This window comes from Triplophysa rosa, linkage group LG9 (genome assembly GCF_024868665.1).
Source record: "Triplophysa rosa linkage group LG9, Trosa_1v2, whole genome shotgun sequence".
NCBI lineage: Eukaryota > Metazoa > Chordata > Actinopteri > Cypriniformes > Nemacheilidae > Triplophysa > Triplophysa rosa.
In genome coordinates this window covers 16,697,705-16,724,862 of record NC_079898.1, presented here as the reverse complement: position 1 = coordinate 16,724,862, position 27,158 = coordinate 16,697,705, and the positions used below count along the sequence as shown (strand labels likewise).

Here is a 27,158-nt window from a genome sequence, read left to right as displayed (position 1 = left end):
GTGCCTCAGTGGTTAGAGCATGGCACTAGCAATGCCAGGGTCATGGGTTCGATCCCAGGGGATTGCACATAGTCAGAAACAAAATGTATAATACAATGCAATGTAAGTCACTTTGGATAAAAGTGTCTGCCAAATGCATAAATATATTTTACATCCATGTGATTTTCTTCAGCAAAACACAAAAGAAGATATTTTTAAAAATGTTGGTAGCCAAAAACCGTTGGTCCCCATTGACTTCTATTGTATGGACACAAAACCAATACAAGTCAATGGGGACCAAAGGTTTTCGGTTACCAACACTACAAAATATATTTTGTGTTTTGCAAAAGAAAGAAGGCATACAGGTTTGAAATGACAAGAGGGTCATTTTGAAGGTGAACTATCCCTTTAAATCAAGAATGCATTGCAGAGAGAGCAAGTAACATGTACATAATTTTTTTATTTCATTTGAAATCATGATGATCATAATTTACATAATTTACAGAAATGCACTGACACTTTTTCCTGCCCTCTGTGTACAGTAACATAGAAAAAGATGGCTGATGATGATGATGCACTTAACTTAATTTCTTAACAATTTCTCATCCACTAACCAGAATCAGGTTTTGTCCTGCTGTCCTGGAGCTTAAAGGATTATATAATAAAAGACATGTTCTCATTTATGCTCACGGTGAGTTCTTATGTGTTATAGAGTGGATCAGATACTGGGAAAGGGCCAGATTTCTGTAGACAGGAGAGGCCGAGAGAAAATCCTCCCAGAAGGCGAAGCTCTGGAGCATGACATGAGTATGCTTGGCCGTGTCTGCAAAGTAGAGAGACAAGTAAGTCATATGAACGTGATGGTCAAATAACATACACGATTGACTTTTGAGTAACCTTTATTATTTAATATAATATAGGTGCAGTCCATTGAGTCCAAGCTCGACTCTTTGCTGGATATATACCGTCAGGTGTTGCAGAAAGGGTCCTCCTCAATGTTGGGTCTATCTGCCTTGCCTCTATTTGAGCTGGATCAAACCTCTGACTACCAAAGCTCCATCCACAGTAAAGACTTATCCTCCTCTTCTCAGCTTACGGCTAACAGCGTGTCTCACTCTGGCAGCAGTAACCTGCACCGTGGCCTGCATCTTGCCCTGACCCCCAGTGAACTCAACCTGGGTACAGGTTATACGCCTTCGGCCTCCTCCTTCTCACCTTCCCCCCTACTCAACAATCAACCCTCCAGCCCTGACTGTTTTTACCCAGCGTCCCCACCTCCCATCCTCACCCCCAATAACCTTTCTAGAAGCCACCAGAGGTTCCCTGAGCTGACCAGGCCTGTGCCCACCCCCCATTCGACCTCAACCACCCTTCAGCTTCCGCCTTTGGTTTCTGCGCTTCAGTGCAGGCCCACTAGCCTTATCCCAGAAACGTTACAGGAGAGCAGGGCGGAGTGCCCAAACTCTTGCCTGCTGAGTATCCAAACTGCGGTTAAGTTAGACGGAGAGGCCGATAATATGGAAAGCACGGTACAGCTGAGGAACAAGCCGGAGCGTAGCTCCAAGGAAGAGGGGTCCTGGAGGAGACACTTAAGCCTCGATATCGATCCTTTGGGGCTCATGTCTTCTCCAGCAACCGCCTCGCTGCAAGTCGAGCGCGGGCTCGGTAAGTCTCTCTCTGCTCAGAACCTCATGCTGCCGTCTGCTGGGGACTGCCACCCCAGCTTGTCCACTCGGAGCAGCGGCAGTAGCAACAACGAATCCAGTGACCGGGAGCCGCTGACCGACTGGGGCGATACAGAGCTGTTCATCAATGATAAAGAGATGGACACCATGGAGGGTGACCACTACCTCCTCCATCACCAACAAAGCACCGATATGATCTTCTCCTCTGAACTGCTGCGGACTGGAGCCAGCGGGTCATATCCCAGTGAGGCCGGACCAAGAGATAGCCCGGAGTCCAATAACCTGACTCACGTCTGTTTAGAATAACCCCGGAGAATGTGGAGAATGGACACAACCTCGTGTCCCTTGTGTGCTTTTTCCCAAAGGAAATGGAGTGTCCAATTCACTCTGCATCTTTTCTAATTTTCACAGAAAAAAGATACGATGCTCATACGTTTATGTTTATACGTACATATCAATGCATGAACAGTTTGTCAAAAAAATATGATTTTTTATCAGTGGGAAACTGATGGAGAAGAAGCATTAAAGGTTATGGTACTGAATGATCTCTACTTTCGGACTCGCATGGGAACGGCATGTTTAAAATCCAAAAGCAGGTTTGGAAGTGTGTGTATGCACTCATAGTAACAAGCTCTTGCTCAGAAGTTTCACTTCCTTCTGAATGTTTTGCAATCCACTCATTGCATGTGTTGAGGATTATGGGAGGAAGAGCAGAAAACCAGATGGTTACTTCTGAAAATGTTAAGCCTACTATGCAAACCTCAGCCAATCAGCAGGGTTTGCAAGAAACGTCAGATAAAAGAACAGAGACCAAATGCATCTTCACACTGTAGCCTACACAGAGTGTATTTTCTTAATTTAACTATATGCTCTAAATTTTGAGGGTTTAGTATTTGAATGCTTCATGGAAGGGTTTTGTTTGGTTTAAGTTTAGTTTGGAGAAGACAAAGATTTCAGAGTTTTCTTATTCCAGAGTTTTCACATGTGGACGTTTGGCTGCTAAAATGTGAAATATGAGGAACAGATCATATCCCTTTCATTAACACAATAAATCAACAGTTGCAATATCATAACTTACAATTGTAATTATTACTTTTTTATGTTTTTTTTTTTGCTTAGTGACCTGCATTTGTTTAATAAGAAATGAAATAATGATTTTGCTGTCAAGTAGAAAGTCATAACAAAGTGTTTCTGTTGGAACAGCAGCAATATTTAATTTGTGTTTTATTTTATATTAGTTTTTAACGTCTGTAGCAATCATACAGTATCTAAATTTCTTAAACCTAAACCTCAGCTTTGTAACCTCTGTTCTACGTTCCATGCTTCTGAACGGTACAATAAGTGGTTTCGCTAAAACGCTGTCTATATAACTTAGAATGTAACTTGTATATCGTTATGTGTATGTAGAATGATATCCATAATTATCTGTTTTATTTTATTTTGTTTTGTTAAAAGCATCTGAGGTGTACATTAAGGATGTTTTTGGCACTGTACAAATGAAAGCACAACTGTTCAGGGGTCTCATTTATAAAACTGTGCGTATCCTTACTAAAATTGTACGTGCGCCCGAAATCCAAAAATAGCGTACGCCAAAAAAATATTCCGACTTGTAAAACCGTGCGTACGCACACCTGAAAGCAATTCGCTTTATAAATCACCTGCAAGTGTGCGTACGTGAATCAGCCTCATAACCCGCCCTGCACACGCCCATTTTTACCCATAAATAGTCAATGCAAAGCACATCATGATACTAATTTGTATATTAATAAAACTGGCATCCAATCCGCTTGTTAAGCCTGACGTCACGCACCATAATGGACATATACCGTTTCCGGGTCCAACCGCTATCAGATGCCATAGGAAAATAACATAAACGACGTAAAACTGCAGAAAATCCCCGATCCCATCCTTTATCTCCGTAACGAAATCACAAATGGCCACACATGAGATTCACTACGATTTACAAATCAATAATTATTATTAATAATAATTAATCTTATAATTATCTTGAAGCCAAAGAAGGTCTCTGCAGCATTTATATGTTTACAGCATTTAGACTGATCATTAACACCTCATTCAAATCACATCATTAGTGCTGTCATTCACCTGAGATCAAATTTGAAGACATAATTGTACGTTTCCAGCCCCATTTTGTGTGTATACGCAACGTTTATAAATGAGACCCCAGATGTGAAAAGGAAACCTGCAAATGTGATGAATTGTTTTTAAATGAATATGCTTTAAATATGATTCATAATCCAGGCATAGATGAGATGCTTATAATGTTTTCGAGTCCATATGAATTATAGTCATCTGAAATTCGAACTAAGAACATGCCGAGAGCTGTGGAACTAATTCATGCTTGAATTGCAGAAAAAGGTTGTACAGATTTTTTTGTCTTTGTAACACATTAATATTACAATTGCTATTACTTTTCTGAACGTTTTCTTTCATTTGTAATTGAATGTTTTACGGTGCCTTTTTGCATTTTATTAAACATTCATAAAACTTCTGTATTCATAAGAGCACTCTTATCTTTAACTCTTATTGAAATTATGTTTGTGTTTCGATAATTGCACATTCTCTGTTTGGCTGTGAATTTAGAGCGTCTGTCAGTTTGAGCAACGTTTCTTTGTTTTACTACTTGATCAAATAATTTATTACACAGAAACTGGCCTTAATAAACATGCTTGATAATGTTAGAGTTCTCTGTCATTCAGAATAATTTATTTCATCATTGTGCACATAACAGAGTTGATGCTCATGGGATTGAAAAATGCAAAATGAAAATTTATGATCATCATAATACTTAAATAAACAAGAGACTTGAAACTCAGCCCAGTCCTCTTCATTAACGTCCATGTATGTCTTTAACCAATAAAAATACTAGTTCTTGGCAAAATTACATCCCTTTCACTTTACAAGTGCATGTGGTTAAAATTAACAACCGGCTTGCATTAGTTTTGGTAAAGTACTAAAAATACAGGAATTAAGTACTCAAAATAACTGTAGATCTTTTTATTACCTCAATTATTATTGCAGTACTGTGCCAGTTATATTATTGTTACCTTGTAAATACTGTAATAACACATTTTCTGTAAAACTACAAAGCATAATTGTTAAATGTATATTTGAATTTGACTTGTTTCATGTAGGCTATATTTATTTTTATTCCTCTACACCACAAAACCATTTTTTTGTACACCTCAACAAGTGTTCACTTTATATTTAAAATAATAAAAAACTTTATAGCAGAAAGAATAAAGCCAGTAGATCCTTCCCATATTATTTAACTATACTTTTAAAGTGGTAAAAACGGCTGTAGTCTACAACTTTTGGGATTAAAATTGAACAAAAATCAGTTATTAAAACTGTACATCAGTGCATTAAAATTGGTGTTTAAAACTGCGTCCTTACCCTACCCTGATTCATAATAAGCTTATAATATTATTTAAAATGTGAGCTGTCGGTTTACTTTAATCCATTTAAAAAATAATATATTTATTTAGTATTCAAATAATATAATTAACTATTCAAGTAATTGTTAAGAACATAAAATAATGCGAATAAATATGTATTATTAAGAGAATAACTCCGCAACTAACCTGCCATTTTAAATTTCAAACAAAGATGGCGACAGAGAGTCAAAGGTTACTGATTACAACTTATTTTAACGGAAATTACGGTCGCCATAGTATATTTTTTAAGGAAGCACGCGAGCGGAAATTGATTGACGTGTTCATCTCTAATCAGTGATTTTCTCGTCCGGAACACAAACATCGAATACCATTTGTTTGGACTTGTATTTGTGTTTTAAATGTCTGACTGGGAGGATGAGTACGAAGCTGACGGTGTGACGCTTTCGAAGCCGCTGTCTGTGCAGGTGAAGTCATGGAGGCCTCCGTCTCCTCAAAGGGCTCGGACCAGAGACACCGGTGCGCCACGTGCTGAAGTGGACTTGGATGGCGGGCAGTGGACAAACTGGAGGGAGCCAACATCAAACGTTTGTGACGGTGAAACCAGGAGAAATAACAGTTACGGTCGGTCAAGGGGTGGACGCGGGGGAGGTTGTTGTGATGGAGAGAGGTCAAGATCCTCACCGACAATACTTAACGTGGATAACTCTCTGGTCGGGAGAATCATTGGTGAGATGCAGATGTCGTACGTACAGTTTGCAATTGTAACTGCTGTGCATGTGTCAGCCCGCTGTATGACCGTCTTTCATCTGTATGACCAGGTCGAGGCGGTGCGAAAATCCGAGAGTTGGAGGAAAGCAGTGGAGCGTCAATAAAGGCGGGTTAAATGCAATAGAATTTAATTTGCAAACCTGAAAAGAATTAGTTTTCCTTGGAGTAGTTTATAAATATTGACATTTACTCACCCTGCATTGAAGGTGACTGAATCTGTCAATCTCCTAAAATGACAAAAAGTGACAAAAATTGTTGAAACTTTGGAGATTTTGCTACCTCAGCTTTCCTTGATTATTAAGAAACGAGCAACCACAGTGTTCTTCGAAGTTCACTTTTAATTCATAAATGTGGGTTGAGTACATCTAAATGAAATGGCATTTTCAATACCTCATGTGTTTGGCAGATAAACCGGGGTGTAGATGAAGCTGAGGTGATGATCTTTGGATCAGGTGATGTTCAGCTCAAAGCCAAGGATATGATTGAAGACCTGGTGCAGGGGAGGTCGTTCAGAGGTCCTATGGGCTCCAATGGTAAGACGCTGCAGAGTTCATGCCATTTTCATTCTCCATAGTTCATTGATAATTTCACTTTTATCTTCAGGAAATAGCAACACAGGCTATCAGCGTGATTCCTGTTGGTCAGCTTCTGCTGTCCAGGCTGTGGGCGCAGCTGCACCTGCACGTGTGCCTATTGACTGGATAGCACTCAGAGAAAACCGTGATAAATATGAAGCTATAAAATGGCAAGGTGATTCTTCAAAGACTGACCTCAACATTATTGAAAGTGATGTGAGGCCAAGTATGGTGTTCCATACTCGGAATTTGAATCTGCATTTAACCCATCCACACAGCAGTGAGTAACACACACACCCCGAGCATCCGCCCGGGGAGCGGTGCCTTGCTCAAGGGTCTCACCCCAAGGTGGAGGAGAGCGCTGATCATTCACTCCCCTCACCTACAATCCCTGCTGGTACTGAGGCTCGAACCATGTTCCACCCAATGTTTGGGTTACAAGTCTGAGTCTCTAACCATTAGGCCACGACTGCCCCTAAAAACATTTTTATTTTCAACAACATACAAGTGTCATTAAGACAACAACACTGAAGCTGTCATAAAATAATGAAATAGTATAGTCCTATTGGAAGGACTATACCTGATTTAACAACCTCTGTATGATCTTCTAGATCTTCCACCTCTGAAGAAGGATTTCTATATTGAAGCGGAATCTGTGGCTGCTCACAGTGCAGAAGAAGTCAAAATTTGGAGGTACTGTAAGAGTTTTCTGCATTATTTATATTCCACCTGCAGAGGGCGCCATATATCACAAACAATAAAACAACTTTAGGATGCTCTGAAACTTTCTTTGTTTCCTTTTAAGAACATTATATCTGTATATAAGTCGCACTTGTGGGACAGAACACTAGTCTGTTATAATTTTCTCCCAAATAAAGCTGGGTGATGCAAACTATTTTGGCCCACCCACATTTTTAAAGGCCCACCCAGCACCCATCATCCACTTTCTGGATCTGCAACTGCTTGGACTGTATTACTGTATAAGGGACACAAATATGCAAATGCATGATTTGCACGGCTTTGAGTAATAATTAATAAATGTTCATATTTACATTATTGACTCTTCCTTCTCTTGCCAACCAGAAAAGAGAACAACAACATCTTTGTGGATGATTTGGTAGAGGGGGAGAAAAGAACCTTTCCCAATCCAGTGTGCACTTTTGAGGAGGCTTTTGCTCACTATCCTGGAATAATGGAAAACATTGTCAGAGTTGGATTTCAAAAGCCAACTCCCATTCAGGTACTGAGTAGCACAGGCTAATCTTCACACATTAGAAGTTTATTGGTCCATATTTTCTGTAGTAGTCAAAGACAGCATTTTTTGCCGTGTATTGTTTTGATAATTGGAGAGAGGTCTTTGTCCTTTTGTATTATTCGCATGTATGTTGTACTGACTTGAAAGTTTACGTGTCCCTGAATCAACCTTTGTTGATGTCACACCTGTCAGCAAGAACAAAAGAGCAACACCTTGTATAGGAATGTCAATACTGCCGTGTTTTGTAATTACTTAGTGACTGTCATGTAGGGCTGTGCGATTTGGGGAAAATATCTAATTGCGATTTTTTTGACAGACATTGCAATTGCGATTTGATTTGCGATTTTAACTTTTCTAATTCAAGCTTCAGCTCAATATTGTTGTGTGGAGCACAGTATGGGTATAATTACCCTGCTGAAAGAAAACAACAACAAAAAACATTACAGAAATTCTAATTGTTTCCATTAAAACCATTACAAAATTCATTTTTGTAGTGTGTTTTGGGCATTATTCAAATCGGGCTTACTGTTGTTCAATTGGTTCCCAGCTTCAAGATTACATCACACCAATAGAATCCAAATACCAGTGTACACTATTATAGTTTCCATTAAAACAAATACAACTCCCATTGTAACCTATGAACTATTTTAATAATTCACTAATACAATAGAAAATGTTATGGATTTAAGGGTTACATAGGCTGATTTATTATTTTTTAAGTATGTGGGATTTTTTAAAACAAGTAGAAAATGTGCTGAATGTTTAATGTCATCCAAGTGAAAAAACAGTTAGATAGAATTTGCATTTGTTTGAAACGCGGAGCTAGGCGTGAGTTGACACAGGGTGCGCGCGTGCGTCAAGGAAACAGGCTGTGTGTGCGCATCAAGTTTAAACGGCTCGTCCGCGAGACGCGCAACGCGGGGAAGAGTCGCGCGAGTATGAAACAGGCTATGTGTGCGCATCAAGTTTAAACGGCTCGTCCGCTAGACGCGCAACGCGGGGAAGAGTCGCGCGAGTATGAAACAGGCTGTGTGTGTGCATCAAGTTTAAACGGCTCGTCCGCGAGACGAGTGAGTATGAAACGGGCTATGTGTGCGCGTCAAGTTTAAACGGCTCGTCCGCTAGACGCGCAACGCAGGGAAGAGAGCGAGTATAACACAGGCTGTGTGTGCGGTCTTCTGAATTGGACGGTTCTTTAGTATTTATTTGCCTAATATGATCGATCTGACTCTGCAGATGCCATAATAACACACTCTCTCTCTCCCGCTTTCTTTTTTTTTTGTTTTGATTAGGCATAACGGAGGTGCGCTCACTCTGTTGGTTAGCAAGAATGCCACTCAAAGCGGGCTTGGAACAGACGCGTTTCCTATATTTCACATCGTTTCCACATCGCAGCCTCTTGCGATTAGCAAATCGCAACGTCTCACATCGCGATTGCGATTCGATTTCGATTAATCGTTCAGCCCTACTGTCATGTTCACTTTGCTCTTTATAATAACACCTCTGGGGCTGTCTCATCAGTCATTTAATATTAGTCATAATAATAGTTTACTTTTATTTCTTACTTTCACAATTTGTAGTGTTATGCAATGTTTTCAAAATGTCAAGCCATTTGACAAACAACATAATTGAAAACCTGATTTGACAAACATCTGTAGAGATGTACTTTAAAAGGCTGGAATGTATTAACTATATTCAAATAGGTCATAGTTTGAAAGAGGGCAGGGCTGATTTATGTCACATCATGTTGCAGTTTTAAATGCCTATTTTGACATGTAGAGACAACATTAAGGTATGCCAAGATTGCTTTCATTGAACGCCCCCTAGAGAAAAATGTGTGGTATGTTTGCTTATGGGCAGTTGACAAATAAATTGCACATGTGTCCTGTGGTGTGAAATAGTAAATATTTAGAAAGAAAAATGTTGTGGTATTTTATATTAGAAACATAAATGTTAATAACATAAAATAATTTATTATTAACATTTTTCCATTTTGTTTTGCTGTCACACCATATGACACATGGTACATTTTTTGCCAACTACCCTTATGCTTCATTTCTTTTTTCCACTAAAATTGTGTACGATTATGTCTCATGGTGCAGTCACAGGCCTGGCCAGTAATTCTGAAGGGAATAGACCTGATAGGAATAGCTCAAACAGGAACAGGCAAAACTCTGGCTTACCTACTTCCTGGCTTCATTCATATGGATGAGCAGCCTTTGTAAGTCTATTTTTATTCACTTATCTCTTATTGTACATTCGACATCCTCCCTCTTGTCGATTCATAAACATTTCTTTCAGACCCAGGGACCAGCGAAATGGTCCCGGCATGTTGGTTTTGACACCCACGCGTGAACTGGCACTTCAGATCGAAGCTGAGTGTAACAAATACAGCTACAAAGGTTTTAAAACGTAAGCGTGATCATTCATATCAAGAAAAATCATGCAACTTTCGCAGTGTATTTGTTTTTCTTTGTTTACTGTTTTTTTTCTTTGTTCACTAATCTGTTCCGCATCAATCAAACATACCTGTTCTGCATTTATCTGACTAACCAATAACAGTCTATGTCTTGTGGCAAAAAAAAGAAAATTGTTAAACTATTGTTGTTCATTCTCTCCTTTGCTTACTTCAGCTTTAATCCTCCTAGTAGCATGGCCTTTAAACTAACGGTACTGTTAAGCATGTTGACAAAATGTTTTTATGCTCTCCTACTTGTAAGTCACGTTGGTTAAAAGCCTCTGCCAAATGAATAAATGTAAATAAATGTAATCTTTTCTTTGTTGCACAGTATCTGTATCTACGGAGGAGGTGACAGACGGGCTCAGATTAATAAAGTGAGAAGTGGTGTGGATATAGTCATTGCCACACCAGGACGATTAAATGATCTGCAGATGAACGATCTCATCAACTTACGCTCCATCACCTATCTGGTGTGTTAAGTGCATGCTGGGAAATTTATTTTTTCTTTTGTTACATTAGACGAACATACCAAAGGCATCAGTTCCTTTATTCTTTTAATATCCATTGTGCCCCACTTTCTTTCCAGGTTTTGGATGAGGCTGATAGAATGTTGGATATGGGCTTTGAACCTCAAATCATGAAAATCATTCTGGACATTCGGCCTGATAGACAGACTGTTATGACTAGGTGATTCTTTACAGTTTAGTTTCTTTTTTATTTAGATATTAATGAATGAAAGAGGCTTTTATATAAAATATAATATATACTTATGTTTCTATTCCTTTAACATGGTTTGATGGTAATGCTTTCTGTTCCACTGTCTTAATTTTTTTCTTATATTGTGGTTACAGTGCCACCTGGCCAACGGGTGTTAGGCGGCTGGCCAAATCCTACCTGAAAAACTCCATGATGGTTTACGTGGGCACTTTGGATCTAGCAGTAAGTAAAGCCTTGGTTAAATGAAATTGCACAGAGGACACAGTTTACTCTACACAATAAAATGGATAAGGTCAGATAAACCAGTTTGAAATATAGAAATGAAGCATGCTGGGCAATGATGTACATATCTGTTTCAGACATCGTTATAGTGTTTTATAAATATGACATTTTGAGCAAAAATTAAAGGAGTGTTTTCTGCTGGGGCTCTTTATTAAGATGGTAAGGCCCTTCTGTGTATCTCTCTTTCAGACGGTGAACACTGTTCATCAGATGGTGCTGATTGTGCAGGAGGAAGAAAAGAAAGCTTATGTGTTTGATTTCATTCACCGGATGGAGCCTCAGGACAAAGTGCTAATATTTGTTGGAAAAAAAATAAAGTGAGTTCTTCAGTAGAATAAGACTTGCGGGTAACCCAGGTTTGATGTCACGAAACAGGGGTGGTTTTCTTCAAGTTTTTCAGAAGTGAAACTGAAATGGTTCATCAATGATGTCATTGCACATGTTCTGTGATGGTTTAATATTACAATGCCTTTCATGTGCCACTTACTACTAAGAAAGAAAGGTATTACTGGAATCAGAATCAGGGACGTTTTGCTAAAAATGAAACTTAACATTCATTCTGTAAAAGGGAGTGTCGGTTTTTATTCCGATTGTTTCCTCCTCAGTCACATCTGTGCAACTGGGGCAGTTTTTGAGGTCTCTTAGAATGAAAATAGAGTAGTTCAATTTTTGCGTCATCAATTAAAATATGACTTTTGGTTCTATGTCTGCAAAACCTTAAACCTGACATGTAATTTCCCATTACGATTATTCACTGAGCTTAATGTGCTAAAACTCTGATTTATTTGTTTAATTTCAGTAAAACAAGTACAAATGAACTGCATACATTTTATGCCGTTAGTAGTTTATCTTCCTGTTGGGTTATTTTCTCAATAGTCCATGAAAGAGAGGCATATAATGCAATAAAATAATGCAGGTCGAAACCGAAACCACCCATTGAGTATTTTGAGTCCATTCATGCACCGTACAACTGGAAGTGCTTAGAATACGATACTTTTAACATTGTCTTAACCTCTTATCCTGCCATCGTCCTGTTTATCATGCATTTGATATACATTTTATGCTATGATCTCTTATGTTTTATGAAAAATCTAGTGTCTTATTTACAGATTTGTTATACCATAATGTAATTTATTACATGTACATTTAGTCATTTAGCAGACGCTTTTATCCAAAGCGACTTACAGATGAGGTAAACAATGGAAGCAATTGGAACAACATAAGGACAACAAAAAGCATAAGTGCAACAAAAGAAAATTGGTCTCACAGAGCCTATCACAGTGTACAGAGCTAAGGTTTTTTTTTTTTTAGAAAAGAGATAGAAGTCAGGAATGGTTATTAGGAACGCTGCTTTCACTAACACTTCTCACTCCTGCTGCTGTACAGAGCCGATGACCTCTCCAGTGACCTGTGTCTGCAGGGTATACCGGTACAATCTATGCATGGAGACCGAGAACAGTGTGACCGAGAAGAGGCACTTCAGGACTTTAAAGATGGTATGCTAAAATAAGCTATGAACTCAGTGGGACAATGCCTAACATGCTTCAACTCAATACTGGACAAGTTATTTCTCTCACCTCGAGAATGAATTAACGTTAAAGTTCAGCAGAATGGGCTTAAACCCTTAAGGTTTAACTCAAATTTATCTTCAAAATCACAATCTACCTTCCGCGGTCACTGTTTAAGGTCGCGTGCGTATCCTGGTGGCGACTGACCTGGCTTCCCGTGGACTGGATGTTCATGACATCACGCATGTGTTCAACTATGACTTTCCTCGTAACATGGAGGAGTATGTGCACAGAGTTGGGAGAACAGGTCGTGCTGGGTAAGTAGAGAGGTTGTGGCTGTGAGAAACAAAGGAATTAAAATAGAACAATGCTGTTTTCAGCCGTTGTAACAAGCTTTATGTCTCAGGAGATCTGGTGCATCTGTAACCCTGGTAACAAGAGATGACTGGAAAATTGCTTCCGAGTTGATCACTATTCTGGAGAGGTCTGGTCAGGTAAACACACCTGCAGGCATCCACTGCCATTACCCATGGTTACATAAAGGCACATATTTTCTGTGTCTTGCAGTCAGTATACAGTATTCTTGTATCAAGTTGCTTGTACAGTGTGATTATAAAAAGTGTTGTATGCTATTTATTGCACAGTTTATTTTCTTATTTATTATACATAAGTCCATATTAAATGATATTCAGTTAGGATTGCAGTGAAATGCTTAATTTACAAGAGTCTTGACTGGATCATCACTATGACATCCCACAATCTTGTGTGTGCAAATTCTGTGTATTAACTCTGATTTTCTGAACTTAAAATTTAAGCGCATTAATGAAGAATGATTTTTATTTTTGTTTAGGATGTACCAGAAGAACTGGTACTGATGGCAGAGCGTTATGAGAAACGTCAGAGGGAGAAAGAAATGTATGCACCCAAAGGAGGCAGAGGAGGAGGACGGAGAGGTGGTTTTAGAGGCGGCTCAGACCGACGGTTCTGATCTCCTGAAAGGTGATATTAATTTAATCTCTCTTGCTCAATCACAGCAACAAAGGAAAATGTATGACAACGAATTTCATAGAAATTATTATATTGACTGTGATTCAACTAAAATCATGATGTGACTAGTAGTAGTGTTTTTATCTTTCAGATGGATATCGCTGCACTTCCCGGAGTTACATTCCTATGCTTTTAAATAGTTAGGCCTCTGTGTGTAGAAAGGCCTGTGAAGTTTTGGTAAACAACATTTACATTCTGTTAAGACACCGCTTTGTTTTCCAAGTATGCAGAATGGATTTATTTTATTGTGAGGTTTTTTTTCCTGTTCAGTCACATTTATTATTTCTACATATCTATTTTGAGGATGATGTGAACATGCATCTAAAAGTAGATAATGTACTTTGTTCTGTTGAACAAATATAAAATAAAGAACTTGAACAACTTGGAAAGATATTTCTTGAATTTATTTTCAAATACAACTTTCAAGGTGAAAGTGGGGATCAATACAATTCATAGAAAATCTGAAGTCATTGAAATATACGAAAATTATTGTTTCTTTGGATTTCAATTTGGTTTGCCAGAAATTCACAGTTGCTCTTGGGCAGATAGTTCTGATGCAAGAGATTTTGGGATGGGACAAAAAAGTTACGGAGATCTTGGTTTTTTAAGTATCTGACAAAGTCATCCAAAAGCTGCTGGAAGCAGTTGGCCAGCTGATCATATGCCCACTCGCTGTCTTCTACCTTTGTAGCACAAGCGTGGAGCAAGGTTGTCTTTGCATGGTAGGAGCAGAACTTAGACATCTTATCTGAGTGCTCCTTTTTGAGTTGACTTAGAAGATACTTCAAGAGCTTTAGACATTCCTTCCTTTATAAGTAAACCAAAGTTCAGTTTTTTTATTTTCCATTGTATTAGTCCATGTGCAAGCAATAAAGCACCAATAAAATAAATTCTGTGCCAAAACTAAATCATTTAACATTTCAACGCGCTTGACAGAACAAAACTTCGTTACCTGCAGCATTTCTTTCCTTTAGCCTCACAGCAGGTTTTGGAATGGCCATGTCTTTTCAGAATGTCTTTTTCAATATGTGAAAAAGAGATTCGCCAGGCATCTGAGTAGAGAACAGTTTCCAAATATCATTAGTTTTATTTGTACTTATTTCATTGATTAAAATACTGATAGTGATGAAAAATCATTATACCCTTTGCAACAACTCCACCATGTTCCACATTTCCTTTTCCCTCATATTTGGGTACCAGGTAGTATGGATTGCGCTTCAGATCACTTTTCTCCTTGGTTCCAAGCCATTTTTCTATTTTAAAACCATCTTTTGTGTTGATCGGCCAATTGCCGTGAACCTTAAGCCCAAGAACAAAATCAATGGAAATTGCATTTCCTTTTTCAGTTACCTCCAGTGTCACTGCGGGACACTTTTGCTTCTTGCGCTGTACCACAATGTTGTCTACAAGAGGCAAGAGTATAGCATGATGATGGTTAGTTGTAATCTGTGTTACGTCACCCAATGATTGCAAAGTAAAAGTAGAATATTCTAAAAATCTTGTTTACATATGCTTTTCAGTGACTCCACAGCTTCCTTGACACCATGCCTGAATTCATTCAGCATTTCACTGGCCCGGATTGTCTTGTCCTCATTTAGAAATCTATCCAGAGGATGTTTATTTGGATGTCGTTTCAGTGCAATGCTGTAAAAGGCTCCATTGTCATTGAACTCCTGGGTATCCACCCTTTCCACAGGAATAGTCAGCATAACATCAAATTCGTCAGGCTCACAAATCTAAAATGAGATGGGACACGACTTTAATAGCACATGAAGTATGTTTAAACCTTTTTAATAGGCATTTCCTCACTTATTTAGTGACTATGAGTTACACATGATTGTTACATTTCGAAAGAACATACTACAATGGCTCAATTTATGTCTCTGGAATACGTGACGCTGTAAAATCGACACTAATTTATACTTACTTTAACGTTTTCATAATAACTTCCAGTTGTTAAGGACTCGATATCTCTACACCAGGTCATATTTTGTTTCAGATGTGAAATGACTTCGTCTGTGACCTCATTAACACATCTGGACGCTTTTGATCTCTCAAATTTTTTTATCTTTAATTTATCAATAGTCGCGTGGAGGACTTTTTCTAGTTCCTTTTTGATGGTACTCTGATGCGCCCTGGTGTCCTCTTCCGTGCTCTCTCTATTGTGAGATTTTTGCGTTTTTGTAAGTTTTGGTCTGCGTTTGTCCTGAGACGTGCTGTTGGAGAGCTCCGGAGATGCGTCTTCTCTGACGCTGTCAGTGTCTGAAATATCTTTTTGTTTTCTGCTCTGTCGATTGCTGTTTGCTTGTCTTGATGTGGGGTTTATATCGGACACGATTGTAGAAGATTGGTGTCGACTTTCTATCTTCGGTTTACTATGTATATCGCTTTTTGCGCTCTTCTGTGCGTCATTCCCTGGCGCGTGCGCCACAGTAGATTTACGCGCTCTTCTGTTCTTCTCTTCTGTTGTGAGCTGATCTTCGGTTTTGCTTTCAAACGTCTGTAAAGGTTCATCTCTCTCACAGTCTTTCTGTTTTTTACTCTGTGGGTTGCCGTTTGCTTGTCTTAACGGTGCGGCTTTTCTATCGGACGTGCTCGTGGCGTGGCTGTCTTGACTTTCAGTCTGCTTTTCACTGCCGCTTCTCCGTGTTGGCGCTCTTCCATTGCGGGTGTCCGCGGGGCTCTCTGTGGGTTTGCTGTTTCTATCACTATTATAAGGACCTCTCTGTTCTTGACTCTTTCCGTCGCCTTTTGTTTGAGGTTTGCTGAAAGGCTGAACAGGACCCATTGCGCGTGCACCGCTCGGTCCTCTCGGGCTGCTCATGATGGCAAGTGTACTGCCGGATGACACTCACAGTTGTATATTAACAGGCAATCGCTGTTTTACAAAACTGTGAAAACCGCAGACGCATGACATCCTAATGTTAGTTTCGTTAAAGATCGTTGTTATTAACAAGACGTTGCATTGCTATTACTTTGAATCGGGAAAAGTGCAACGTTTATACGAAAGCAAGTCCCGCCCGTCTCAGTGAAAGACAATCGATTGTCTGTCTGGGTGAGGCGATCTTTACAGTTTTTTGTGATGCGATGCGCTTCAACCTAGAGCAACCTGACAAAGTTTGTTGCGCAATTTGAGCTCAACACAACAGTTTATGTTTAATGTAAATGTGTTGTTTTATTGTGTCCTTAGCTAGCTATTTTAGAAGTTTGTGTCTTCCCCATTTAATAAGAAATAATTGGCCACCGAGTGCGCAGACCTTTCTTAAAGGGACTTGTTTCATTTCTCACTTCCTAATTCTGTGACGTGTTGGCTCTCACTAAATCCTTGTTGTTTCGAGTCTGACGTCATCACGCAACCGTGTTTTAGGCAATTCTAACAATTATGGGTAGTTTAGATGGTTAGAGTAAGGTTATAGGGTTAGGGTAAAGGTTTCGTAAGATTTGAAACACCAAGGATTTAGTCAAAACCAACAAGCCACGCCCACGATCTGACTCGAAACACCAAGGATTGAGTGAGAGCCGTGACGTGTTGATGTGACAGCATCTTTAAGTGCTTCGTTGGACCAAATTACCAACTAAGTTTTTTTTTAATGGCAAAGCATGTGTATATGAACAAAGATAGTGATAAACTAGAACTAGATATTGCTTGCACTGATATGGGGACATTTTAAAAATGCATTTTATAGCTACGTGCCTGTTTAAATCTATGCACGTAGAGATTGTGGATAAAATGGGCTAACTGTAGGCAATAATAATACAACTACATTTGCTACTTTGTAGCAGTAATAAGCCCTATATGGGATTCCTTTTGTGCCAATAAAAATGAATGCAAACTTTTAAAAAACGAACAAAAATATACAATGAGAAAGAAAAAAACACGTTGATAATGAAAACAATAAACTCAATTGCAAGAATGTGACATGATTTTCAAATAAACTGCTATTTTTCTTAACAATTTTCTAAGTTTCGTTTTTGCAAATAATAGTTTTGAATTCGCGCATTTCATTTGCGCTTTCCGAGTTTTCGTTTACGTTTCTCAATTTTTCGTTCGCCTTTCTGGCACAAACTCACGTGTGGGCGGGATTTATGGCCACTTTACTCTCATTGGTTAGTGATTTGGATTGACAGCTCCCTGACCAAGAAATCGATACTGAAGACAGTGCAGCGGATTAGAGAGCAATCTGTTTGCGGTTTTCTGTATTGTATTGTTTTAGTGTTTGTACTTAAATTACTTTCCTATTTTGTTAGTATGCAGGGTTGCCAACTTTCACGCACTTAAAAGTAGGACACGCTTCCAGGCTCTATCACGCCATAACAACAAGCCAACGTCGAGTAAAGACAGGATAGATAGCCATATTCACATGCAACTTTACGTGGGTTTAGAGGCCATCAAGACAGCAGTCTATAATTTATAATTACTATGATATCAGGTCAGGAAAACGAGATGCCTAGTGAGTTTTGAGGAGATATACAATAAAGTGTTATGCTTCCAGTTCATATTTCTAATTTATACATTATACTCGTGGTGGCGTTTTATGTATTGTTTCTATCTTTAAATGTTTGTTTATAGTTTAAGAAGTCTCTCTTCTGCTTTTCTTTAACCTGTTTTAGGTGTGTAAATACATAATGAAATTGTTGTTTGCAAGAGACAGACTAAATGAATAAAACATTCTAAAGGCCTCTAATTGTGTCACCTTATGAATTTGTTTTGTTGTAGCGTTTAAAAAAACATAAATGTCATTTGAATGTATTGGTACTGTTTTATGAGGTGTACTTTCTGTGAATGTAAAGAAAGGGGTATAATACTGTACATATGCAAGAGCGACATCGTCATCCTCCTCCTCAGCTGGACACAAGTCACCCTCAGGTAGGCTACATTTATGTAACCGAGATAATAAAATCGCTAAAAGTTTTAATCTCTGTACAGTAACTATGCAGCAATGTTTTCATTTAGCACGTTAATTTCTCACAACCCAATAATCTGTAAGGTGTCTTTATTGAATGTTATAATGCAAGTTGTTCGTTCCTTTTTAAGAAAATAATCTTAATAGTCCATAAAATAATACCTGACAAAAAATATAAAGCACACAATGAACGCGCTTAGTAAAGACATAATTGCTACTGTACAGGAATAAAACTTTTAGTGATTTTCTTTATTATCTGAATTACATTCATTTACCTGAGGCTGAGGAGGACGATGATGAGGAAGGCGCTTGGATCCACACCGCGCATGAAACTCCTGAAGTTTGCAGATGACACCACAGTCATTGGCCTTATTCAAGATGGTGGTGAATCTGCCTACAGAAAGGAGGTTGCTCAGCTGGCTGCCTGGTGTAGTCAAAACAACCTAGAGCTGAATGCATTCAAGACAGTGGAGATGATAGTGGATTTCAGAAGGAACCCTCCATCACTTCCTCCCCTCACCATCCTGGACAGCACTGTGGATACTGTGGAGTCATTCAGGTTCCTGGGCTCCACCATCTCTCAGGACCTGAAGTGGGAGTCCCACATAGACTCCATTGTAAAGAAGGCCCAGCAGAGGTTATACTTCCTCCGTCAATTGAGGAAGTTCAACCTACCACAGGAGCTACTGACCCAGTTCTACTCAGTGGTCATCGAATCTGTTCTGTGCACTTCAATTACTGTTTGGTATGGCTCGGCCACCAAATCAGACCTACGAAGACTACAACGGACAGTTCGTAGTGCTGAGAAAATTATTGGTGCTCCTCTGCCCACACTTCAGGACCTGTACGATTCCAGAGTGAAAAACAGGGCAAGAAAAATCATCATTGACTCCACACACCCAGCACACAAACTCTTTGATCTGCTGCCCTCTGGCCGGCGCTTTAGAGCACCAAACACCAAGACTTCCAGACACAGAAGCAGCTTCTTCCCCCAGGCAATCTCCCTCCTAAACAGATAACTGCTCCTTAAGAGCAATATTCCACTTTCACTACTCCTATAGTGTGCACTATAGTGCCTTATTATATCTACATCTTATTTACATGTATATAACACTACCTCTACTTACTAAATTATCCATTTGCACAAGTGTACATACAATCTGTTAATATGTTTATTCTACTAAGTACTACCCTGTACAATGTCTCTTATATGTTATTATCCCCCATTTTCTGTAAAATAGTCTTTATTTTATATATGCACAATTTAGAATCTTTTAGACTGTAAATCGTATTATATTGTATTGTCATTGTGTTGAATGTCTGTACTAGAAGCTTCCAACACCAAAGAAAATTCCTTGTGTGTGCAAGCACACTTGGCAATAAAGCTCTTCTGATTCTGATTTATCAACTTCAAATACCAATTACTAATATACTAACTAAATAAGAAAGTAGTTTTAAGTACAAACAATAAAGATAACAGCATGCAGATCGTTCTCTAAGATTCGTTGCACTGTACCGTCTTCAGTATTGACTTCCTTGTCAGGGAGCTATCAATCAAAAACTCACTAGCCAATCAGCGTAAAGCGGCCATAAGTCCCCGCCTACACGTGAGATTTGTGCCAGAAAGGCGAACGAAAAATTGAGAAGCGTAAACGAAAACTCGGAAAGCGCAAATGAAAAATCTAGCAGCGAATTCAAACTATTATTTGCAAAAACGAAACTTAGAAAATGGTTAAGAAAAATAGCAATTTATTTGAAAATCATGTCACATTCTTGCAATTGTGTTTATTGTTTTCATTATCAAAGTTTTTTTTTTCTTTCTCATTGTATATTTTTGTTCGTTTTTTAAAAGTTTGCTTTCATTTTTATTGGCACAAAAGGAATCCCATAGCCCTAGTCTCATTTCCAAGGTAAACGGACCTCTTGTGACATCGTGTGGTTGGACGAAGCTACGATTTATCCAATAAATCTAGAAGAAATGCCTATCTAGTACAGTATGTTAAATGCCCTGAATATCTCTTCGAAGTTTGGATTTTTTAAATAGTTGAATATTTTTGTATATTATTTTAGTACAAACTCGGGTTCAAATGATCATATAACTAAAATAGCTTTGTCTGCTGTGGTGTCCTGTCTAACAATGAACTAAAAACAAACTCCACATGGTTGAGACAACTTTAATATGACAAGAAAGCTTTTCATTTTGTATAAGGTGCAAAATAGCTAATGCCAATTAAAGTCAAGTGCTTGTGCGGGGTTAGCATACGCCAAAGTGCTAAACATAAAGCTAGAAGTGCTCAGAATTGCATTGGCCCAGATGTGGGCTGATTTAGAGAATGCTTTGTTTTACATTTACGTTGTTATGCAAAGCTAAACATACAGGATCTCAAAGTCTACTGAATCGTTTTAAATAGCTTACTACCAGTGGATACTGAACACACATGGTTTTTGCAAACAATCACTAAAACAAGCAAAGACAACAAATTTAGAACCAGGCTGAAACTGCACTCCAGAGCAAGAGAGATCAAGATTTTACGATCACATATGGTTTTAACAGCCATCACTGAAGAGAAAAGCACTAATTGAACAAAAACACTACGTTGCATCGTGTAGAGTTAACGGTCAACATACAAATCGAGTGATTTAAAGGACTGCTCTGTTATTATTTTTTCCTTCTGATACTTTTGCGATGCATTGGAACAATTAAGCAGTCTCTGACTATAGAACCTAAACAGCCAATAGGATAGAAGAGTTGGATGGCCACTATTTTTCCATATGTGACTCTGGAGTTGGCAGTCAAACACAACATTCATTTGGCCTTCTGGGCTTTCTGAGCGGATTTGGTGATCTTTCCGCTCGTCGGGGCCTTCTTCTCCACCCCCTTAATCACTCCCACCGCAACAGTCTGACGCATGTCACGCACAGCAAAGCGACCTGCAAACCAAAAATGGTGGATGATTTTCATTTGGAAATTATTTTTCCACTTGATAAGGTATCAGTGAAACGTCTTTAACAATGAGCAATATTGTTTTGAATTTCCTTGGCGTTATAAGAGCAATGCAGTCCAATGCCATAATGTATTTAACTTCAGTTAAAGCCCCACTGCAATGCCTTGGAATGCGCAGCATTATTTGATGTGTTGATTGAAAAAACAAAATGCAGAGAGCATGAGACATAATCGAGTAACCCCGCCCCCTTTTAAAACAATCAATAGCGTTTCGTTTACGGCACACAGTCAGCCTGGCAAAGTTGCATTTAACAGCGTAATAGCTACATTCGTATAAAAGTCTATGGAAAATAATAGGAAGATCAGTGATACCAGTGATGTGTCATTTGAAGCTTGTTATTTACATTGGTGAGTGACACTGGCATTTGTCTTCTCCTTTACTCATCAAGGCTGCAATGTCCTATCTCTTCCATAACATACAAGATTCTGTGTAGACTTGAAAAGGGTCAGATACGTTTTGTTTTCTCAGCGGATTTGCGCGTATGATCGACGCATACGATCAGCTCTGTGCTATCGTGTCTCTGAACCAGAGGAGCAACTGCTCGCGACACTAACTCGAAATTAAGACTTTAATGTAAATGTTTACACTGTCTGGATCATCTAGTGCACTATGCATCATTCACCATGAAGGACATAATAAATGTTGATTCCAAGTGGCTGATATGAGGCACCGCTTCCGCAGCTCTCATGTGAAGGGGGAAGGACTCTTCGGATTCTAGAGCCGATTTGATTGGACAAGAACTTTGACGAGAGGTTGAAGCGTAGCGTGATGTCATGGAATTTCTAGATTTTTTGAGTGCATGTGCCAGACTGTCAGTTTGAACGCTTATATCTTCTAAATGGGAATTTTGTCAGCGCGTAGGAGCATATCAGTTTATTGACGTCCTTAAGGCTAACTTACTTTTAATAAAAGGAAAAAACTTTCATTTTGATTTCACTGGAGCTTTAAAAAAGAGCAGTCTTTTATTTTGCACTTTGAATGGAATGGTGAGATAGCACTCACCCAGGGGAGGGTACTCCGAAAAGCTCTCCACACACATGGGCTTCCCAGGAATCATGTCAACAATGGCCGCATCACCTGACTTGAGGCTCTTGGGGTTATCCTCAAGCTTTTTCCCAGAGCGACGGTCGATCTTCTCCTTCAGCTCTGCAAACTTGCAGGCGATGTGCGCAGTGTGGCAATCCAGCACGGGAGCATAGCCAGCACTGATCTGCCCTGGGTGGTTCAAGATGATCACCTGATGGTAAAAAATGAACATTTAAAGGGGTCATATGGCGCGAATATGTGTTTTTCTGTGTCTTTGGTGTGTTATAAGTTGCCCATGCATGTATTAGACACGTACATTTGCAAAAATGAAACTGTCGGAATAAAAGATGCATTCTATCTAAAAGCAAATGCTCCCCCAGACCTGTCTGAAACGCCTCGTGTAACCACACCCCCACAAATCTACATCAGTTCGTGGTATGATTTGACTAAAACCACCCAAATGTATACGCAAGTAAGGTGGGCGTACCTGTCAGTACAATTGCTTTGGAACCTGATGTTCCAAAGATGGTAAGAAGCTTTACATTTCCATCACTCGTGTGCAGTATTCGCCCAATCACTACGCACTGGTTAACTGGCCAATCATAGCACACCTCGCTTTTCAGAGCGATGAGCTTTGTTAAACAATCTGTGAGTTTCAGAGAGGCGGGGCAAAGAGGAGATACAAACATGCAGGGTATGTGGAAAATACAGCCTTTTTGAGCCTTAAATCGTGTATACACATTGCATTACATCTAACGATAATATAGTCGTTTTAGATGTGTCATATGACCCCTTTAATGGCTGTGCGATTGTCTGGAATCAACTATTGAAGTTTATAGATATAGAGCTTACTTGAGCAGTGAAGGTGGCCGCCTCTTGGGGTGGATCGTTTTTGCTGTCTCCAGCGACGTTGCCACGACGAATGTCTTTGACGGAAACGTTCTTAACATTGAAGCCAACATTGTCCCCTGGCAAGGCCTCTGAAAGAGCTTCATGGTGCATCTCCACAGACTTGACCTCAGTTGTCACGTTGACAGGGGCGAAGGTCACTACCATGCCTGGCTTCAAGATGCCAGTCTCCACACGGCCCACAGGGACGGTTCCAATGCCTAGTAAAACAATGACATTTATTGACATTGCGTTATATTTACAAAATTATATGTATTCACAATAAAAGCCGGGAAGCAATAGAACTAACCACCAATCTTGTAGACGTCCTGAAGGGGCAGGCGGAGGGGTTTGTCAGTGGGACGTGTTGGAGGCTGGATAGCGTCCAGAGCCTCCAAAAGTGTAGTTCCAGACGCATTCCCTTCTTTCCTGGTGATCTTCCAACCCTTGAACCACGTCATCTAAAGGAAGGAAATCAAACGACATTGTTCTGTCATTTTTCTTTTTTTACTGTGAGGCTCTATATTGATGTGTGTAGCAGTACTTATATTTATGCCATTATACTTACGTTGGGACTGGCTTCAAGCATGTTATCTCCATTCCAGCCAGAGATGGGCACAAACGCCACTGTATCAGGATTATAGCCAATCTTCTTAATGTAAGTGCTGACTTCCTTCACAATTTCCTCATAACGCTTCTGGCTGTAAACAGGTTCAGTGGAATCCATCTTGTTGACTCCCACAATTAGCTGCTTCACACCCAATGTGTAAGCCAGAAGAGCATGCTCTCTGGTCTGACCATTCTTGGAGATCCCAGCCTCAAACTCCCCTACACCAGCTGCCACAATCAGCACGGCACAGTCGGCCTAAAAGGTCAGAAAAATACTATTTGAAATAGTGTTAAATAGCTATTTCTGTGTATTACATTGTTTTTTATGGCACGAATACGTGTTTTTCTGTGTCTTTGGTGTGTTATAAGTTGCCCATGCATGTATTAGACACGTAAAATTGCAAAAATGAAAGTGTCGGAACAAAATATGCATTCTATCTAAAAGCGAATGCTCACCCAGACCTGCCTGAAACACCTCGTGTAACCACACCCCCACAAATCTATGTCAGTTCGTGGTATGATTTGACTAAGACCGCCCAAATGTATACGCAAGTAAGATGGGCGTACCTGTCAGTACAATTGCTTTGGAACCTGATGTTCCAAATATGGTAAGAGGCGTCACATTTCCGTCACACGCTTGCAGTATTCGACCAATCACTACGCACTGGTTAACTGGCCAATCATAGCACACCTCGCTTTTCAGAGCGATGAGCTTTGTAAAAAATCCGCGCGTTTCAGAGAGGCGGGGCAAAGATGAGATACAAACATGCACGGTATGTGGAAAATACAGCGTTTTTGAACCTTAAATCATGTATACACATTGCATTACATCTAAAACAAACGATAATATTCGTTTCAGCCGTGTCATATCACCCCTTTAATGTTTTGTTTTTATGTCTGGTTATTTGACCTGGGAGGTTCCAGTGATCATGTTTTTGATGAAGTCCCTGTGTCCTGGAGCATCAATGATGGTGACGTAGTACTTGCTGGTCTCAAACTTCCACAGGGAAATGTCGATGGTGATTCCTCTCTCTCGCTCTGCTTTGAGTTTGTCCAGCACCCAGGCGTACTTGAAAGAGCCCTTTCCCATCTAGGGATGATACACATTCACAGCATGAAAAATTGTTAAACATAAATGTTTAAATGTGCTGTTCAAAATCTGTATCTCACCTCTGCAGCTTCTTTCTCAAACTTCTCGATCGTACGCTTGTCAATTCCACCGCACTTGTAGATGAGGTGGCCGGTCGTGGTGGACTTCCCAGAGTCCACATGGCCGATGACAACAATGTTTATGTGGAGCTTCTCCTTTCCCATGGCTGAATGCCTTATTTAAAGTGACAATAAACCTGCAAAGCCAACAATCGATCAATGTCCAAACTTATAGAACAGCCAAACTTTTAACTCGACTGAGGATGACTTTCAACCAGTTAGCCTATATTAATGCCAGCACTCATTTAAACTCTAAACAAAGTATGCTAATGAACCTCTGGATTAAAGAAGAAATTTTGTTGTTTGTTTTTGTCTGTGCGAACTGGGTTGTGCACACGAGCTTGGCTATTGCAGTGAATGACAAACATTAAATTTAAGACTAGCTATGACGACAGTTATAACACTTTACCATCAGATAGTTTGTTATTGCAATTAAACTTGCTGTTCATTCATTCAATGACAAGGAAAAAAAACTACTCTCTAAACAAATGATTATGCTTATAATGCTTATTTCCCCCATATTTTCTTTTTGTTGTTGTTGGGTCTTGCGAAAGAGTATACATGTCTAGGTGGGTCCTAAAATGAAAAGCATGGGAATCCCTGCTTTGACCTTTGAGTTGACTTCCCTATTTAAATGTCTTGACATTGAAATTTTATTCAATGGACACGAAGGAGGTGCACGCAAAAATTTGGTTAACAAATATGGTTAGTCCCTATGCACTCAAATCCAACATGAAGTTTAAAGTTTTCTGTCTGTTTAGGCTCTTAGCTCAGCCATGTAACTCACAGCTCCTTTAACAGACCAGGCATGGTATTCTTCTGCTTGGTACATCTCTGCCCTGCAGACCTCCATTTTGTAAAGATACTCCTACCAGGTTTAAAAGGCTGGCAGCCATTTGTGAGACAGCTTTGAACAGCCAATATTGTTTTACATAGGAGTACCGGGTAAACTATACATTCCCAATCCATTCTATGGTAGTGCATTACATCATGTTCTGCACATGTGAACTACTGCATCACCCCTAGCTAGATCACATACACATATGATCAGAAATTAATCAGGCTCAGAAATCCAAGACAATCTTTAAGAGAAAAAACGGACAGCCAATAGTGTCAGGAAGTTAATTCCTAGCTTAACTCGAGAGGTTAACAGAAGGTCTATTCCTGCTGAGGTTATCTAACACAGACTCATTCTTGTTAAATAATCCCTGTCATCACTGACTGTTGAATCAGTCGTCTGAAAACACATCACAAATTCTTATTTTTCAGTTTAAATGCTCAATATCGCTACGATGTTTAGTCATCGACGGTTTCAAGGCGACAGGCATGTCAAGGGGATTTAACAGTGCAATCCTGCAGCTGCCGCCATGTTCTCCCATTCACAAGCCTGTATCTAGCGCAATGTCGAATTCAAGCATCAAAGACATCATTTATTACGAGGCAACTATTCAGAAAACATATCTCGACATCAGACCTCCTTTTATAAATACAGACACGTTTAATGGCTTTATTTTCAGTGAGTGAGGATGAAAATGCGTGTGAGTATGATAGGTACTGTACCTGCGCGTGCACTCAGGATACTGAAGAGGTGCTGAAGAAACTGAGCGAGCCTAGTCTGAGCGAGACAGAAGCAACTGCGCACGCGTAGATGTGCGCATCATTGCTGCTTATATCAGAGAGCGTAGGACTGTCACGGAGGATGTTTTAGGTCAGTTTGTTGTAAACAATTTTTGTATATTTTGGATTGTACATTTTAATAAACAAGCTATATAAAAGCTTTATGTTTTAAGAGTTTGTATCAGGCGTACACCAGCTGTTGCG

At 39.4% G+C, this 27,158-nt stretch overlaps 4 protein-coding genes across 13 annotated transcripts in view; 2 read left to right on the top strand and 2 right to left on the bottom strand.

The window, feature by feature from the left end:
• The window catches only part of kcnq5a (potassium voltage-gated channel, KQT-like subfamily, member 5a), a 104,918-nt gene extending 100,395 nt beyond the window's left edge, over positions 1 to 4,523 (top strand). For 6 of the 10 annotated variants that reach the window (XM_057341857.1, XM_057341855.1, XM_057341858.1 and 3 more), the window contains 2 exons: positions 692 to 821; positions 900 to 4,523. In XM_057341857.1, the coding sequence (XP_057197840.1) occupies positions 692 to 821; positions 900 to 1,970 (1,201 nt within the window). In that variant the 3' untranslated portion in view covers positions 1,971 to 4,523. The remainder of the gene's footprint in view (positions 1 to 691; positions 822 to 899) is intronic. The other 4 variants (XM_057341863.1, XM_057341862.1, XM_057341859.1 and 1 more) reach the window with 1 other exon arrangement.
• Positions 4,524 to 5,391: 868 nt separating this feature from the next.
• ddx43 (DEAD (Asp-Glu-Ala-Asp) box polypeptide 43) lies at positions 5,392 to 14,078 on the top strand. Its single transcript, XM_057343011.1, has 17 exons — positions 5,392 to 5,809; positions 5,902 to 5,957; positions 6,258 to 6,384; positions 6,455 to 6,601; positions 7,038 to 7,119; positions 7,510 to 7,666; positions 9,784 to 9,902; positions 9,983 to 10,093; positions 10,471 to 10,612; positions 10,729 to 10,829; positions 10,994 to 11,081; positions 11,331 to 11,458; positions 12,528 to 12,637; positions 12,828 to 12,966; positions 13,056 to 13,143; positions 13,500 to 13,648; positions 13,788 to 14,078. The coding sequence occupies exons 1-16, from the start codon at positions 5,482 to 5,484 to the stop codon at positions 13,635 to 13,637; spliced, it is 2,061 nt and encodes a 686-aa protein (XP_057198994.1). The 5' UTR covers positions 5,392 to 5,481; the 3' UTR covers positions 13,638 to 13,648; positions 13,788 to 14,078.
• A 6-nt stretch (positions 14,079 to 14,084) lies between these two features.
• cgasa (cyclic GMP-AMP synthase a) lies at positions 14,085 to 17,460 on the bottom strand. The gene is made up of 5 exons (XM_057343012.1): positions 15,624 to 17,460; positions 15,204 to 15,432; positions 14,839 to 15,099; positions 14,649 to 14,748; positions 14,085 to 14,503 (listed from the first exon to the last, which is right to left on the bottom strand). The coding sequence occupies exons 1-5, from the start codon at positions 16,518 to 16,520 to the stop codon at positions 14,164 to 14,166; spliced, it is 1,827 nt and encodes a 608-aa protein (XP_057198995.1). The 5' UTR covers positions 16,521 to 17,460; the 3' UTR covers positions 14,085 to 14,163.
• A 3,298-nt stretch (positions 17,461 to 20,758) lies between these two features.
• Positions 20,759 to 26,992, bottom strand: eef1a1a (eukaryotic translation elongation factor 1 alpha 1a). Its single transcript, XM_057342037.1, has 8 exons — positions 26,898 to 26,992; positions 25,299 to 25,474; positions 25,039 to 25,218; positions 24,088 to 24,384; positions 23,830 to 23,980; positions 23,484 to 23,740; positions 22,608 to 22,842; positions 20,759 to 21,531 (listed from the first exon to the last, which is right to left on the bottom strand). Exons 2-8 carry the CDS (start codon positions 25,440 to 25,442, stop codon positions 21,407 to 21,409), a joined length of 1,389 nt encoding a protein of 462 aa, XP_057198020.1. The 5' UTR covers positions 25,443 to 25,474; positions 26,898 to 26,992; the 3' UTR covers positions 20,759 to 21,406.
• Between the last annotated feature and the right edge of the window lie 166 nt (positions 26,993 to 27,158).

Bases quoted from the DNA above. Each gene is read 5' to 3' on its own strand.
- ddx43 (XM_057343011.1), top strand. From the start codon at position 5,482: ATGTCTGACTGGGAGGATGAGTACGAAGCTGACGGTGTGACGCTTTCG. The intron at 7,667-9,783 runs GTACTGAGTAGC...CTCATGGTGCAG, and splicing joins AAAAGCCAACTCCCATTCAG to TCACAGGCCTGGCCAGTAAT. The intron at 10,830-10,993 runs GTGATTCTTTAC...TTGTGGTTACAG, and splicing joins AGACAGACTGTTATGACTAG to TGCCACCTGGCCAACGGGTG.
- eef1a1a (XM_057342037.1), bottom strand. From the start codon at position 25,442: ATGGGAAAGGAGAAGCTCCACATAAACATTGTTGTCATCGGCCATGTG. The intron at 25,219-25,298 runs GTGAGATACAGA...TATCATCCCTAG, and splicing joins TTGAGAAAGAAGCTGCAGAG to ATGGGAAAGGGCTCTTTCAA. The intron at 21,532-22,607 runs GTGAGTGCTATC...TTTGGTTTGCAG, and splicing joins TTCGGAGTACCCTCCCCTGG to GTCGCTTTGCTGTGCGTGAC.
- cgasa (XM_057343012.1), bottom strand. From the start codon at position 16,520: ATGAGCAGCCCGAGAGGACCGAGCGGTGCACGCGCAATGGGTCCTGTT. The intron at 14,749-14,838 runs GTATAATGATTT...TTCTCTACTCAG, and splicing joins TGGTGGAGTTGTTGCAAAGG to ATGCCTGGCGAATCTCTTTT. The intron at 14,504-14,648 runs GTAACGAAGTTT...TTACTTATAAAG, and splicing joins AAAGGAAAGAAATGCTGCAG to GAAGGAATGTCTAAAGCTCT.